The 13,412-nt window shown below is 38.9% G+C and overlaps 1 protein-coding gene across 7 annotated transcripts in view; it reads left to right on the top strand.

The window, feature by feature from the left end:
* The window catches only part of LOC110972768 (deoxynucleoside triphosphate triphosphohydrolase SAMHD1-like), a 126,337-nt gene that overhangs the window by 33,754 nt on the left and 79,171 nt on the right, over positions 1 to 13,412 (top strand). Inside the window, exons 8-18 of one of the 7 annotated variants that reach the window (XR_007942377.1) lie at positions 2,657 to 3,052; positions 3,147 to 3,247; positions 3,422 to 3,548; positions 3,637 to 3,728; positions 3,882 to 3,997; positions 4,939 to 5,057; positions 5,442 to 5,474; positions 5,557 to 5,613; positions 5,927 to 5,984; positions 6,136 to 6,240; positions 6,397 to 6,520. Coding sequence is in view for 5 of the 7 variants with exons in the window: in XM_051949153.1 (XP_051805113.1) it covers positions 2,657 to 3,052; positions 3,147 to 3,247; positions 3,422 to 3,548; positions 3,637 to 3,728; positions 3,882 to 3,997; positions 4,939 to 5,057; positions 5,442 to 5,474; positions 5,557 to 5,613; positions 5,927 to 6,016; positions 6,136 to 6,240; positions 6,397 to 6,564 (1,404 nt within the window). In the remaining 2 variants the exon portion in view is untranslated. Of the gene's footprint in view, positions 1 to 2,656; positions 3,053 to 3,146; positions 3,248 to 3,421; positions 3,549 to 3,636; positions 3,729 to 3,881; positions 3,998 to 4,938; positions 5,058 to 5,441; positions 5,475 to 5,556; positions 5,614 to 5,926; positions 6,017 to 6,135; positions 6,241 to 6,396; positions 7,226 to 13,412 lie in introns of those variants that run through there. The other 6 variants (XM_051949153.1, XR_007942378.1, XM_051949154.1 and 3 more) reach the window with 6 other exon arrangements.

Below are 13,412 nucleotides of genomic sequence, written 5' to 3'. Positions count from 1 at the left end.
AATTGCTTGTATAAGCTCTTCTATAGAAATTTCCTTATCAAGCAGAACTACTGCTTCAGGGCTGAGTTGGGACAGGTTTAGTTGGGAAAGAAATTATTTAATTCTGTCAGTATCATGATCACCGCTTGACTTGTATAATTTCGAATAGAATTCCATAAAATGTGTATTTATTTCTTTAGGGTCTGTGAGAATAGTTCCCGAACCTGTTCTTATTCTGTGTATAGCCTGCGAGGCTTGAATGTGCCTCAGTTGACGTGCTAATAATTTCTGGGGCTTGTCACCTATCTCGAATTGCATCTGTTTGATTCTATTTAACTGCTCATTGACCTGTGAGGATAAAATTGTATTATATTCTTGTCTCAGGGAGATTATTGAATTCAGGGAGTTGGGGTCTGACGAGACTCGGTATGAATTTTCTAACTCGGTGATGGACTCATCCCATTCCACTAATCTTTTTTCGACAGTTTTTTCCTGTTTGCCATATAAGAAATGATGTTGCCTCTGAGCACTGCCTTGATAGCCTCCCATAATGTTGAGTCATCGACATCTCCTGTGTCATTTGTATAGGGTGACCATACGTCCTCTTTTGCCCGGACATGTCCTCTTTTGAGAGGCTGTCCGGCCTGTCCCGGGGTTTATAAAGTCCTTCAAATGTCCGGGTTTTTGATCCCCTAAATTCCACATAACGCGAAACCGCCGCGCCGCGCAGCGCCGCGCTCTTGAATCGTACTGCGCAGCACTTAGAACCCATTCTCTTCGATCAGACAATTTCCACTGCACACGCTGCGGAGCGCCAGCGCCGCGTCTCTGAAGCGCCGGCGCGCGCCACGGCGCTGGAGATTCACTTCCTCGCAGGCTGACAGGCAGGTAGGCACACTGCGAGAGAACACTCGAACAGAAAGAAAATGCCGAAACGCAAATGTCATTTCACTGATGAAATGCGAAAAAGTACCCCTGTTTTCGTCCGGGTCGTGTCAAATGGGAGGCAGAATGTACAGTCTGCAAAGCTGGGACTTATGTCTCTGTGGCTAATAAGAAAAGGAAAAAGAAGGAAAAAAGGACTGTTGACTTGAGGCATTATTTCTATATTTTTTTCATTTGCCATTACACATTATTTTGAAGAATGGGCTAACTGAACATTGAAGAATAGGCTACCTCTCTTTTTTCTTTTTGTTTAATATTTTGAGGCATTATTTCTATTTTTACATAATTGATAATTGGGAGGTTATTTTGAAGAATGGTACTCTACCTCACTTTTCCTAACTAAGTTGTAAGTGTCAGACTTAAGAGAGATGATTATTTCTTATTTTGTTAAACATCTGAATACATGTGTTCCTACACAACTTGAGTCAATAACTATTAAAGACGAGAGCATGCCATATTTGTATGTGACTGATTATATTGTTTAGGAGAATTGCTTTAAATTAATGAATACATTATTTATAAAGCAACTGTTTGTGAGTGTTTTGGGCTATTTTTCTGTATATCCAGGTAAAGTGTTATTTTCTGGGGAATTCAGAATATTTGTTTAACTGAGTTTGAAGCACAGAAAGCCCCCTGACCCACGGAAAACCCCTAAAAATGGGGGGGGGGGGGGGGGGGACTGAAAATTTTTCGTGCGCGAGCTGGAAGTGTGTCCTCTTTTCAGAGAAACAGAATATGGTCACCCTACATTTGTAGCTATAATTTCTGGCAACCTTTCTGACATATATTTCAAGAAGCTTTTATCTTTTAAGATGGTGTTATCAAATCTCCAAGAATAAGCGCTCTTATGGTGTTTAAATCTGATATCAAGGGACACTGGAGCATGGTCACTTACCAAATATTATGGTAGTGCGAGGTTACAACGTTGGGAATCAATTTTGAGTCTAACAACATGAAGTCAATCCTCGAGTAGGAGTTATGTACTGGGGAAAAAAAAGAATAGGCCCTGGTGGCGGGGTTACGCAGTCTCCAAATATCAACAAGATTTAGACTGTGCATTATGTTTTTTAGGACCTCACTGGATTTATTATTTGCTGGTACCTTCTGCGACTGTTTATCTAAAGAGGTATCAATTATACAGTTGAAGTCGCCTACCATTATAATGTTTGTGTCACTGATATCTGGAATCCTATTCAAAACTGTTTGGAAAAAATGATGGATCATCGAAGTTTGGACCATAAATATTTATCAAGGTTACAGGAATACCATTGAGCGTTCCTGATACAATTATAACAGGAAATTTTGACTTGAATCCCAAAACTACACCTTAGGAACAGATGTTCCTGTACTCAGATTTAATCAACAAAAATGATATCAGTGTGAACTACACACTGATATCAAAAATGTACGATCCACATCACACAGTGAAACAGACTTGGAGGTACTGTCACTTGGTCTCACAGCAGAAGCCTGAAACCTTGGGATGCTTTTGAAGGCAAAATGGTTCATCCAAAAGTTGGGGTGTAGTGGCAGAGGTGAAGAGGTTAGAGATCTGTTAAAGGAAGAGCAGAGAGTAGCACCACAGCACACAAAGTCATTGCCTGAGTTATACCCACCAAACATCATGGCAAACATGAAAAATAAGACTGATATTTACATTCAGTCATGTTTTAGTAAATCTTCTACTCAAGCCTTCCCCTTTAAAACATTAATGAATCTGTGTGTTTTACAGCATGAGGATGCCTCTTTACTCATGTTTGACCACCTAGTGGAGGACAACGGTTTAAAGCCACTGATGAAGCTGTATGGTCTGGATCCATACGGAGAAAAAGAAAATGACCTGAAATTCATCACAGAGATGATTCAAGGAAAACCCCTGACTGAAGATCAGGTCAAGGTTTTAAAGCCACTGATGGAGCTGTATGATCGGAATCCAGACGGAGAAAAAGAAAATGACCTGAAATTCATCACAGAGATGATTCATGGAAAATCCCTGACTGAAGCTCAGGACAAGGGTTTAAAGTCACTGATGGAGCTGTATGGTCCGATATTCCCAAAATCAGAAGAACCTAAAGAAAATGACCAGGCATTCATCAAAGAGAAGATTCAAGGAAAACCCCTGACATCAGTCAGTTCTTATGTGAATTTTGTGAAATCAGTCAATATCATTTTTGCTGCACAAGTAAATCCTTAATGCCACTTTTCTGATGTTATCCCCACAGTGGCCATATGAGGGTCGGACAGAGGAGAAGTCCTTCCTCTATGAAATTGTGGCTAACAAGCTAAATGGAATTGATGTGGACAAGTTTGACTACTTTGCCAGGTGGATTTTGCTTTACTGTAGAATCTTTTGATATAAAGTGAAGTACTACTGTGTATTACTTCCACTGAACAATGACAATATTCCCCCAATTAGTTTTACGATATGCAACAATCTCAAGTTCAACAGAATACTTGTATTTTTATTCATGTGTATCCTCACTTGGTCTCATCTCAGGGATGCCTACCACCTGGGCATGCAGAGCAACTTTGACCATAAGCGCTTCATCAAGCTTGCCAGGGTGTGTGAAGTTTACGACGAGAAGACCAAGAAGCCCAAGAAGCACATCTGCTCCAGAGACAAGGTGTTAACTCCTGCTTTCTATCTGCTTTCAAACTGTACCTATTTTATCTGTTTACTTGTGACTAAACTCAAGGCAATATTCTCATCAGGAGGTGGGCAATCTATATGACATGTTCCACACAAGGAACTGTCTCCACAGAAGGGCCTATCAGCACAAAACAAACAAAAACATACAGATTATGTGAGTATCTACCCTTTCATGCCAGTGTCCTACAACATTTAGTATTGTCTCCTGTCTGATGTAGTTTTTTGAATTTGCTTTATGATTCTCGCTATTATATACTATGTACCAAAATGTTCCCAAAAGTGACAATATGTTGGATCTGTTATTCAGGATCAGTGATGCCTTCTTGAAAGCAGATGAACACATCAAGATTGACGTCTCAGAAACGAAGAGGTTTAAACTGTCTGAAGCCAAAAATGACCCGGAGGCCTACACCAAGCTGACAGGTCAGTGGATCCCAATTGCGCCATGTTTAAAATACATTATATAATCAGCAACCACAGCCACTGTATCAAGTGCACCTTGTTAGTACCAGATTGGAACCCCTTTTTTCCTTGAGAACTTCCTTAATTTTTCAGGGTTTAGATTCAACAAGGTGCTGGAAACATTATTGGGAAACTGAACCTTGAATGGCCTAATTCAGTCATTGTATAAAAAAATAATTTTAAATAACAGCATGAACTATTACTTTTACTGTCATGTCATGATAACCCAGGATAGAGATTTCAAGATCGCTGAGTAAAACCACACTTTTTATGACCTGTCACCTTTTCCCATCGTTTCCTTGCAGTAGTAATTAAGCGACTGCATTAAAGACTGCAACTTATTGTATGTTGACACAGATAAACACACTGTTTAATCCAGTTCCTAAAGCTTTGTTCTTGGTTTTCTTTGATTTTAAAAAAAATATACCACCCTCCAAACTCTAGATCCTGAGTGCTGATCCTACTGTGATCCCATACACGTTGCAATTTTTCTGAACTATTATTGGAAGGATCACTGTTTGGTGGAGAGGTTTGGAAACATGGTTAATTGCGAGTCGAAGTAACTGCTTATGTTTTCCAAAGTTTCCATGGTACCTAAGGCTCAATAAGTTTGATGGTGATATCACACCACAATCTTTTTAAATTATAAAATGGTAATGAGTGATAACTATTCATACTTTCATCAAAACTGTTGAAATGATTACAGTTGTGAACATAGTAAATGGCCTTTGTCATATCTAATAAGAAATTGATGAAGTGAAAGTTCTTTCATACAGTATATCGTTTGATTTTGTCAGTTATGCGTATCAGGGTAGCATCATTTATTCATTTGTGAAATGCTACTGATGGATTTGTGACTCTTTTCCTTGTTCTTCCATTTTATTTCTCTGCCTGCCCTGTAGATCAGGTGTTTGAGAGAATCCTCCACCCTTGGTCGTCTTCTGAAGACCCGAAGGAAGCCAGGAAGATTCTGGAGAGGATTGTCTCCCGAAACCTGTACATGTTTGTGGGTGAAACCAAGGTGTGCAGTAAGGTCCTCATGAGTTTGTATTACATTTAGTTTGTGATGGCTGGCGATCATGTTAACAACTGATGTCTGAGGTGACAACAAGATTGCATTTTTCTATCAGTAATTTTTAGTAATGACAATGTGACGATATTAAAATGCAGACAATGGACAAACCCATCATTGCTGTCCAGTTCTTTTGGACCCACTGTTTGATTTTGGCCAGGATAACACTAAATAGTCAATTTTGACTTTTTAATAATCAATTTAGAAATTCTGAAAATGCTGATATCTTGTGTCCTGTTCAAACACAATTTCACGAGATATTTTATTTCAAATCATGTAGTCAAGATTGAATAAATCACCATTATGTCCCTCCTACTTCTGACCCTTTCTCAGCCCAAGACAAGAGGACAGGAAGAAATGCGAGAGGTAAGAATGAAAACATGACTTGACATCATAAAGCACATTGAACCAACCAATAATAACTTTAAATGTGCATGGTCTCTTTTAGATCCTGCAGCAGAAGATTGATGATATGAAAGCTGAATTGACTAAGGATGAAAATCAGGTAGGCAACTTTGAAGTTTCTGTGAGTTTAGTCTAATTTTCTTCTCTGAACCTTTCATAAATTATAGGATAACGCCAGCCTTCAGGCATAATTTTCTTATGGATATAAAACAAAGGCTTCTCTCTCATACATCTCTGTTAGATCATGTAGTCAAGATTGAATAAATCACCATTATTTTCCTCCTACTTCTAACCCTTTCTCAGCCCAAGCAAAGAGGATAGGAAGAAATACCAGAGAATGAAAACATGACTTGACATCATAAAGCACATTTAACCAACCAATAATAATATTAAAGGTGTGCGGTCTCTTCTAGATCCCGCAGCAGAAGATTAAGGATGTGAAAGATAAACTGGCTGAGGATCTCTTTCCGGGTGAAAATGAGGCAGAAAACTTTGAAGTTTCTGTGTGTTTAGTCTAATTATCTTCTCTAAACTTTTCATAAATTATAGGATAATGCCAGCCTTCAGGCATAATTTTCTTATGGATATAAAGCAAAGGCTTCTCTCTATACGTCTCTGTTAGATCGTGACTTTGGACTATGGGATGAAAAAGGAGGACCCCATCAATAATACATACTTCTACAGCAAGGATGACCTCAAAAGAGGATTCAAGATCCCTGAAGACCAGGTCAGAACTTCAGCAAAGTCAAATAATAATAATAATAATAATAATAATAGTAATTCAATCAAACTGAAATATCCTTGCATGTGTTGTTTGTTCCTGGTGTGTGTGTCTTTGTAAGACAACCTTGGCTGCATCATAATTTGTCATCATTTTTTTCAGAAATCCAAGCTTCTTCCAACAACTTTCTCTGAGAAGATCATGCGGGTTTATTGCAAGAATCCCAAGAACATTACCTTGAAACAGGCCCGAGAGGCCTTTAAAAAGTGGTGCAAAAACAATGGCTATACAGAGCCTGTGGACGGAGACAGAGTGGAGGATGTAGAGTGAAAAAAAATCACAGAAACTCTGACTCTCATTGGCACTTGTTTATTAAAAATGATTAATAATATCAACAAAATACGTCAACCAGCAGCTGTATATCTCACATATTACAAATGAATTGCTGTTTTATATCATGTTTGTACCAAAAACATGCAAAAGGTGCAAAAGGGTATTTCTGTTGTGAACAATCAACCATGCAAACTTAAAATGTCAATCTTGTTTGGTTCATAGTCACAGCTATGGGTCTTCATTATTTTTAAAAAGGCTGTCATTTACCTTGAGCTATTTCAATTTGTGGTGTGGGTATGTTAAATATTTTGTGTTTTTTGGTTTTATAATGATAATTGTGATTTGATTGTGACGGGAATTTTGAGTCATTTGATTTAGATTTAGAAATATTCTTGGATCAGAGGTTGTTCTCGTGATTATCATAGTTCTGACTTGGTTATTTTCTTGTTTTTATGATTATACTATATATCACAAATTTACTCAAATAGCTCAAGCAAATCATGTTTTGCTAATTACATGAAAATGATATTTACTGTGCAACTGACATGTTAATTAAAAGCCAAGAAAGCTCAATAGAACATTCCAACTGTGTTCATATTTAGATGGTCTGCTAACTGGCGGTGCATGGTCTGTTTGAAATAAAGTTATTTTACTCTTGGTCGTGTGTCATTGTAGAGTTAATCTCATAGCTCAAGTATCTTGTATTTTGTCAATTGTATGAAAATGACATTTATTGTTCAATGGGTGTGTTAATTGAAAGCCAAAAAAGCTCAATAGAACCTTCTAGCTGTGTTCATATTTAGATGGTCTGTTACAGTTTGCCTTGCTTCTCCAGCCTACAAAATGGGGTTAGAAAATGAAAAATATTCCAATTTGGGCCTGCTGTCAGAAAACCAAAGCGCAGACATACTCAATAGGCAGAGAGGCAAAGTATAAAAATGGGTTTTATTCGCAAAAACAAAGTCTATTCATCAAAGCAGGCAAACTACAGAATTAAACTAAGCAAAATGAGAAACTCGCAGAACAAAAAAAACAAGCTTGGAGACAACCAACCAAATCTAATACAAAAATAAACTGATCCAAAAATGCTCAACAAAGCCCTAAAGTTTATCCTACAAAAAATAAGCAGAAATAATTACTAATGGCAACAAGACGGGGTACTCCTAACAACGGGGGAAAACTAAAGAAAAAGGGCAGGTAGGCTTGGGCTATTCGGGAACTGGCGGGAGACTAGGCAGAATCGATTCGGCGAAAGTGCCATCGACACCAGCAGGCAGGAAGCAAGGCTCTGGGAATGGCAAGCAGGAAACAAAGTAAGGGATCCGGTGGGAACATGGAGGTGACCAAAGTCCATGTGTGGTTATGGAAGTCATGAGACAGAACAAGATCCAGAGGGAATATGAGGGGAGAGCTGGATCCAGGTGTGGCTGTTGAAGTCTGTGGTCTGGCAGGGAACAAATACATGAACTGGGCTTACATTGCATGAGATGTGATTGTGAACAGGTGAGCTGGGTAAACTAATGACTGCAGCTGACACATCGCTGCAATGAGACTGCAGGCAGGCAGCTTGGGAGAGCAGGGAGCAGCAAGACAGGGAGAGAGAGAGAGAAGCAGGAGAAAGAGAGAAGAAGCAGAGACAGATGACAGATTCAAAGACTGTCATGATCCTTGCTCCAGCTCCTGTTTCTGTCCTTCATTTTCCCTCCTGGTCTCTCCTATTCCCTCCTGCTCTCTTTGTATCTGTCTATTCTGTTTTGACTGTCTCTCTTTGGCTCCCTCTGTCTGTCATCTCTCTCCCTCTTGTCTCTCTTGTCCCTGTGCCTTGCTCTCCCTGCTCACCTGTCTGCACTGAGCTGATTACTGCAGGTGTCACACATTGCCGTAATCAGCCCACCTGCCAGAGTGAACAGACCTTGATCAGAGTAATTTACATGCAATTCAGTATCCATTTCTTGTTTGTCCTCATTCTTTCCTTCCCTCTCTGTACATATGTCTGGATGTTACAGTCTATTAAACAGTATTGTCTTGTCTTGCCTCTACCTTTGTTTATTCCTTCCAGGTGTTATTAAAATCTAGTCTAACCTCATGCCTCCTTGTGCCGTGCCGTCGGTTCCAATCTCCTTCAATCACCAGCCAGCCTCTCACCTCATTGAGCCTCCACATGGGCAGTCAGACAGCCTTCTTGTCACCCATCATGTCCAGGTCTCCCAGTCACTAACATCACTCAGACATGCCTTGGCATCCCTAGAACCACTCTCCATAGGTCCCTTACCAATATCTAAGGACTGTTGCAATAAACTGCTCTTAACCATTGTTGGCTGTCAGGAAAATTCTTCAGTGTAGTCCTGATTTCTCCACATTAATACTCATTTCTCAAGTCAAAGTAAAGTTTTACTTGCACACGGAATCGTTTAAACAGGGCAGAACGAGTGACTCACAATAGGTGGAAACAATTTTGTTTTTAAGCAGGCACATAAACAAGTTACATTGGTATCATCAGTTTATGAGCAGCCAGTTTCAACCTGCTTGCAAGATTACTTTTTATATTTTCATGGTCAAAGTTAGATCATGGCAAGGCAAGGCAAGGCAAATTTATTTATATAGCACATTTCAACAATGAGGCGATTCAGAGTGCTTTACAAAGACATTAAGGCAGCAGATGACAACACAATTATTAAAAGAAAAACAAAAGAAAACACATTTATAAAATCATTTTTTTAATAAAAGGTAAGAACAGTAAAAAGTTCAAAAACAGAGGTCAGGAAACAAGGGCATTTTAAAAGTTACATTGCAGAGTTTGTCATAAAAAAGATTTAAAATAACTCATGGAAAGATCACGGAAATTTACTGGGTACATTGGGTGATAAGAGCTCACAGTCACACAGTTACACAGTAGTTTGTAATCATAAAGAGCATTTAATCCTAATATATTTGTAATTTTATAACATTGGGTGTGTTCATTGCTCTGGTTTTATGTTAAGAAATGACCACATTATCATTTACAATTCAAGGATTACAAACAGGATGTAATATGTTTGTTTTCATGCACTTTTCTACAAAATACACTATATTGTAATAAAGCTGTTTTTGTTTTGCTTTGGTTGCTTTTGATTTGTGTTGTTTTTTGTAAACTAATAGCAACAGGATAACTACAGGCCCTGGTGCAACACTTGCCTAGAAGACAGGAGAAGAGAATGAGGAAGATGCCGTGCAAAATAACAAAAAATTGTTCCACGATCACTCAGGGGAAATGGTGGTGTGTTTTTATGGGTAACCTGTTTTGGTTTATGAATAGATTAGGTCTGTCTTGGTATTCAAGAGCTGTTTTCAAAAGAGTGTCACAACACAACAAGAACAAATGTTACCACACTGGTCAAACTTGTGCGAAGGGAATTTCCACGTGTCATCCTGGTTAGAGTTTCCATTCCTGTCTCTGCTATCACACCGACTCTGTGTCATCATCCATTTTGGTGCCTCGAGAGTCCAGATTGTGCACTTCAGTACTTTGCTGTCTGCATTCTATTGCATTTATTGTACTCCTTTATCATTTCACAAATTACAGCCTCACATCTAGTCCATAAACTAACACCATCCCTCACCCCTACAGATCAGCACTGCACAGAGAGAGGAGACAGACATTGTAATCCTCATGCACTCCAACGGCAAAAAATCTAAATGAAAAAAAAAAATCCCCAGCTCATAAAGTGGCCTAAATTCATTGTTCAGACACCCCAGATGCCACAGACTTGATGTCAGAGGATCAAGTGGGATCTGTGAGCCCCATCATCATAACAATGGATCCACTGATGTGAGGAGCCAGCAGGAAAGAGCGTCAGAGTCACACAAAGCAGTGATGGAGAAAGTCACCATCACCTTCCCCAACAACAGAGTGGTCATATCAGTTCTGCTTTGAAGGAAATACTTCGACCCTGACTTTCACCCTGACCACCCACTTTCCTCTCCTGGTTTAGATCCTCGTCTCCTTGTCCCTTGGTGACATTTGTGGCCATGCCATTGTCAGGCTCTGGAATGAGCTTGCAGTTACTGGCGTGGAACCATGAAGCCTTTCCTGTGATCTGAACTGCTGTTTCTGTTGGCAGTGGCATCAGACATAGTCCTTGGTTCTGTGGTCCGTAGCAAGGCTTCCTTGACCTGTTTGTTAATATTATTAAGCATAGGGGACAGGATTTTTTTTATGATTTGCTTTATGACTGTTTTATTTTTTATATTTTTTATATTCTTAATGTTTGATGGTTTTATGTAAAGCGTCTTTGAGTGTTTTGAAAAGCGCTACACAAATAAAATGTATTATTATCATTATTATTATTATTATTATTTGAACAAACACACATTTCACATTTTGTCCGTGGTGAGAAGCAGCCACAACTACAGAGGACGGAGTGGTCATGTAAACAAATTCCATTAGGACTTGACACAGACCTTAGTTTGAACGTGATCAACATGATCAGAACCATATTAATGTTCAGGAAAACAGCTCAGTGTGTTTAAAGAATAATACTGTAAGCACTTAGACTGTCAAAAATGACTTTAGTTCTCGATCATAACACTGTTTGCCCAGCAAAATTCTCCATCTGCTCTAACTTTAAATATATTTTGGCCACTTTGGTTCCTGTATTGTTTGTGCTGTTCGTTACTTTGTCAGCCTTTGTGTTTCCTGTTGACGATTGATCAGAGTGGTTAATGTGAGCATCACGTTTACAGACATTTATGGATCAGAGAGACTGCAAACTTGAGTCTCAGCTGCAACACAGTCATGTATTTCTCCATCATCAATAATAAAGAAGAGAAATGCTGAGTGAATATTCCACCTGAAGGACAGAGCTCCCACACCAGGCTCATGTTCAGAGGTCTGACCAAGATTTAAACAACAAATGCAATTTGGCTACTCAGTTGTCATTACCACATTTTTAAAGGAATACAGGGATATTCAGTACTCAAAGGTTGGACCACACTCATATTCAAACTTTGCCTTTATTTGAATCTCAGCTATACACCTTTTGTTTTTATCTGTATCATGCAAATGATATGCAGGGTTTTACTCTCCCTCTGGAGGTAGTGGCTAAGATGAGGGCGTGTTGTTGCTGAGCATAAAAGGCTGATCTTGTTCGAACCCTCTGTGTCTTTTAGTAAGGAAGCAAGTGCTGAACAGCTTCAGTATTCTGAAATATTTCCTGTCCACTTGTCATATCAACACTGAAAACATACGACAATGTCAACAAAGAAAAAGGAAATCAAAGACTGGGGAGAGACGGAAATGCTCGACTTCTTGAAGGAAGAAGGACTTGAAAGATGGAAAAAACTACTTAAAGGTGGGTTTTTAGGTGTGATAGGTAAATTTGGTTAACTTAGTCAGATAACAGCTGCTTTAATTTAAAACCTCCCCTGTGCTGATGTTTTGTCAATCATGGTTGTTAATGATAAATTATACAGACACTTTTCATTATGAACACGATGAATACCAAGACTGTTTGTCACTATTTGCTCTTTCACACAGAAAATAAAATCACTGGTGTTGATCTGCAAAATCTTGATCGTTTGGAGGAAATCGGCATAAAGTAAGTGTGTTCACATTAAAGCAAGATGCTTTCTCAGTTCATTTAGTTCATTAAGTCTCTGCTGTGCTCTTTTTTTAATCTTCAGGAAACGTGGTGATCGTCTAACAATCAGCAATGCTGTCATTAAGTACCTGGAGAAAAAAAGTCCAAGCAAGGTGACATTACATGAATCTAAAATCATTTTCAGATAGGAGACATGGAACATTGCTGGCTTCATAAGTCTGTTAAAGTGTCAGTATTGTAACGTGACATTTGTCTTTCAGGTGAGACTAGATGATACACCAGGGACATATGATAAACAACAACAACAGACCAAAACTAAACTAATAGCAACTGATCAAAGTGTCTAATTAACTGATAGCCCAGCTTATTTATGAGTTCTTAAACTCTGAAACTGAAAGCTCAGGACTTGACCTGAGGATGGCTGCAATGTGGCAAAACAATAAACAGCAGCTGATAGACTTTAACTCTGTGACAGCTGTCTGACTGCGTGACTGCCCCGAGATCCTGGTTGGTTGTTTCTCCCTGTCTGGGTAAATTATTCATTAATATAAATTATAGAAGTCACTGCTGCTGCTCTGTGAGTAAATGCGTACAGTTCTCTGTGTTTGCAGATTTTGTTGAATCTTGTCAATTACTGCAAAATAATCAATAGGAAATAGTCCTGAACAGCTGGGAACTGAACTACTTTTCTGTGTGTGCCAGCTCACCTGTGTGATGTGAAGAAAAGTAGATCTACACTGTTTGATTTACCGTCAGATTCTGGCCCGGACTGATCTGTTCTCCATGCTCTCTCAGGGATCATTTGAGATTATAAGAATTTCCCATTTTTTTCATTTCATGCTGATTTAAATACAGTTCAACTGTGTAATTTATGGTTACACATTGTAAAAGAACAAATTAATATTTGTAAAAGTAAAGATTTTTTTATATGGACATTGTTTGGCCTGTTTTTGACAGTCAACATGCTAATTTGTACTTTTTTCCTGTATTTTTCTTTCTGTTTTTTCTCTCTATGAAAACAGTGTAATCTTTGGGAAATATTCTTGCTGGGTGTGTCTGATTTGTCGTCCTATTCTCCTCCAACAGGTGCTTAATGATCCCATCCATGGTCTTATAAAGTTACACCCACTTCTCATCAAAATCATGGACACACCTCAGTTTCAAAGACTACGACACATAAAGCAGCTTGGAGGAGCCTATTTTGTTTACCCAGGAGCCTCCCACAACCGCTTTGAGCACTCTGTCGGGTACGTCAGCAAGTTTTGC

Source organism: Acanthochromis polyacanthus, chromosome 6 (genome assembly GCF_021347895.1).
Source record: "Acanthochromis polyacanthus isolate Apoly-LR-REF ecotype Palm Island chromosome 6, KAUST_Apoly_ChrSc, whole genome shotgun sequence".
NCBI lineage: Eukaryota > Metazoa > Chordata > Actinopteri > Pomacentridae > Acanthochromis > Acanthochromis polyacanthus.
This window is presented reverse-complemented; position numbering and strand designations above follow the sequence as displayed.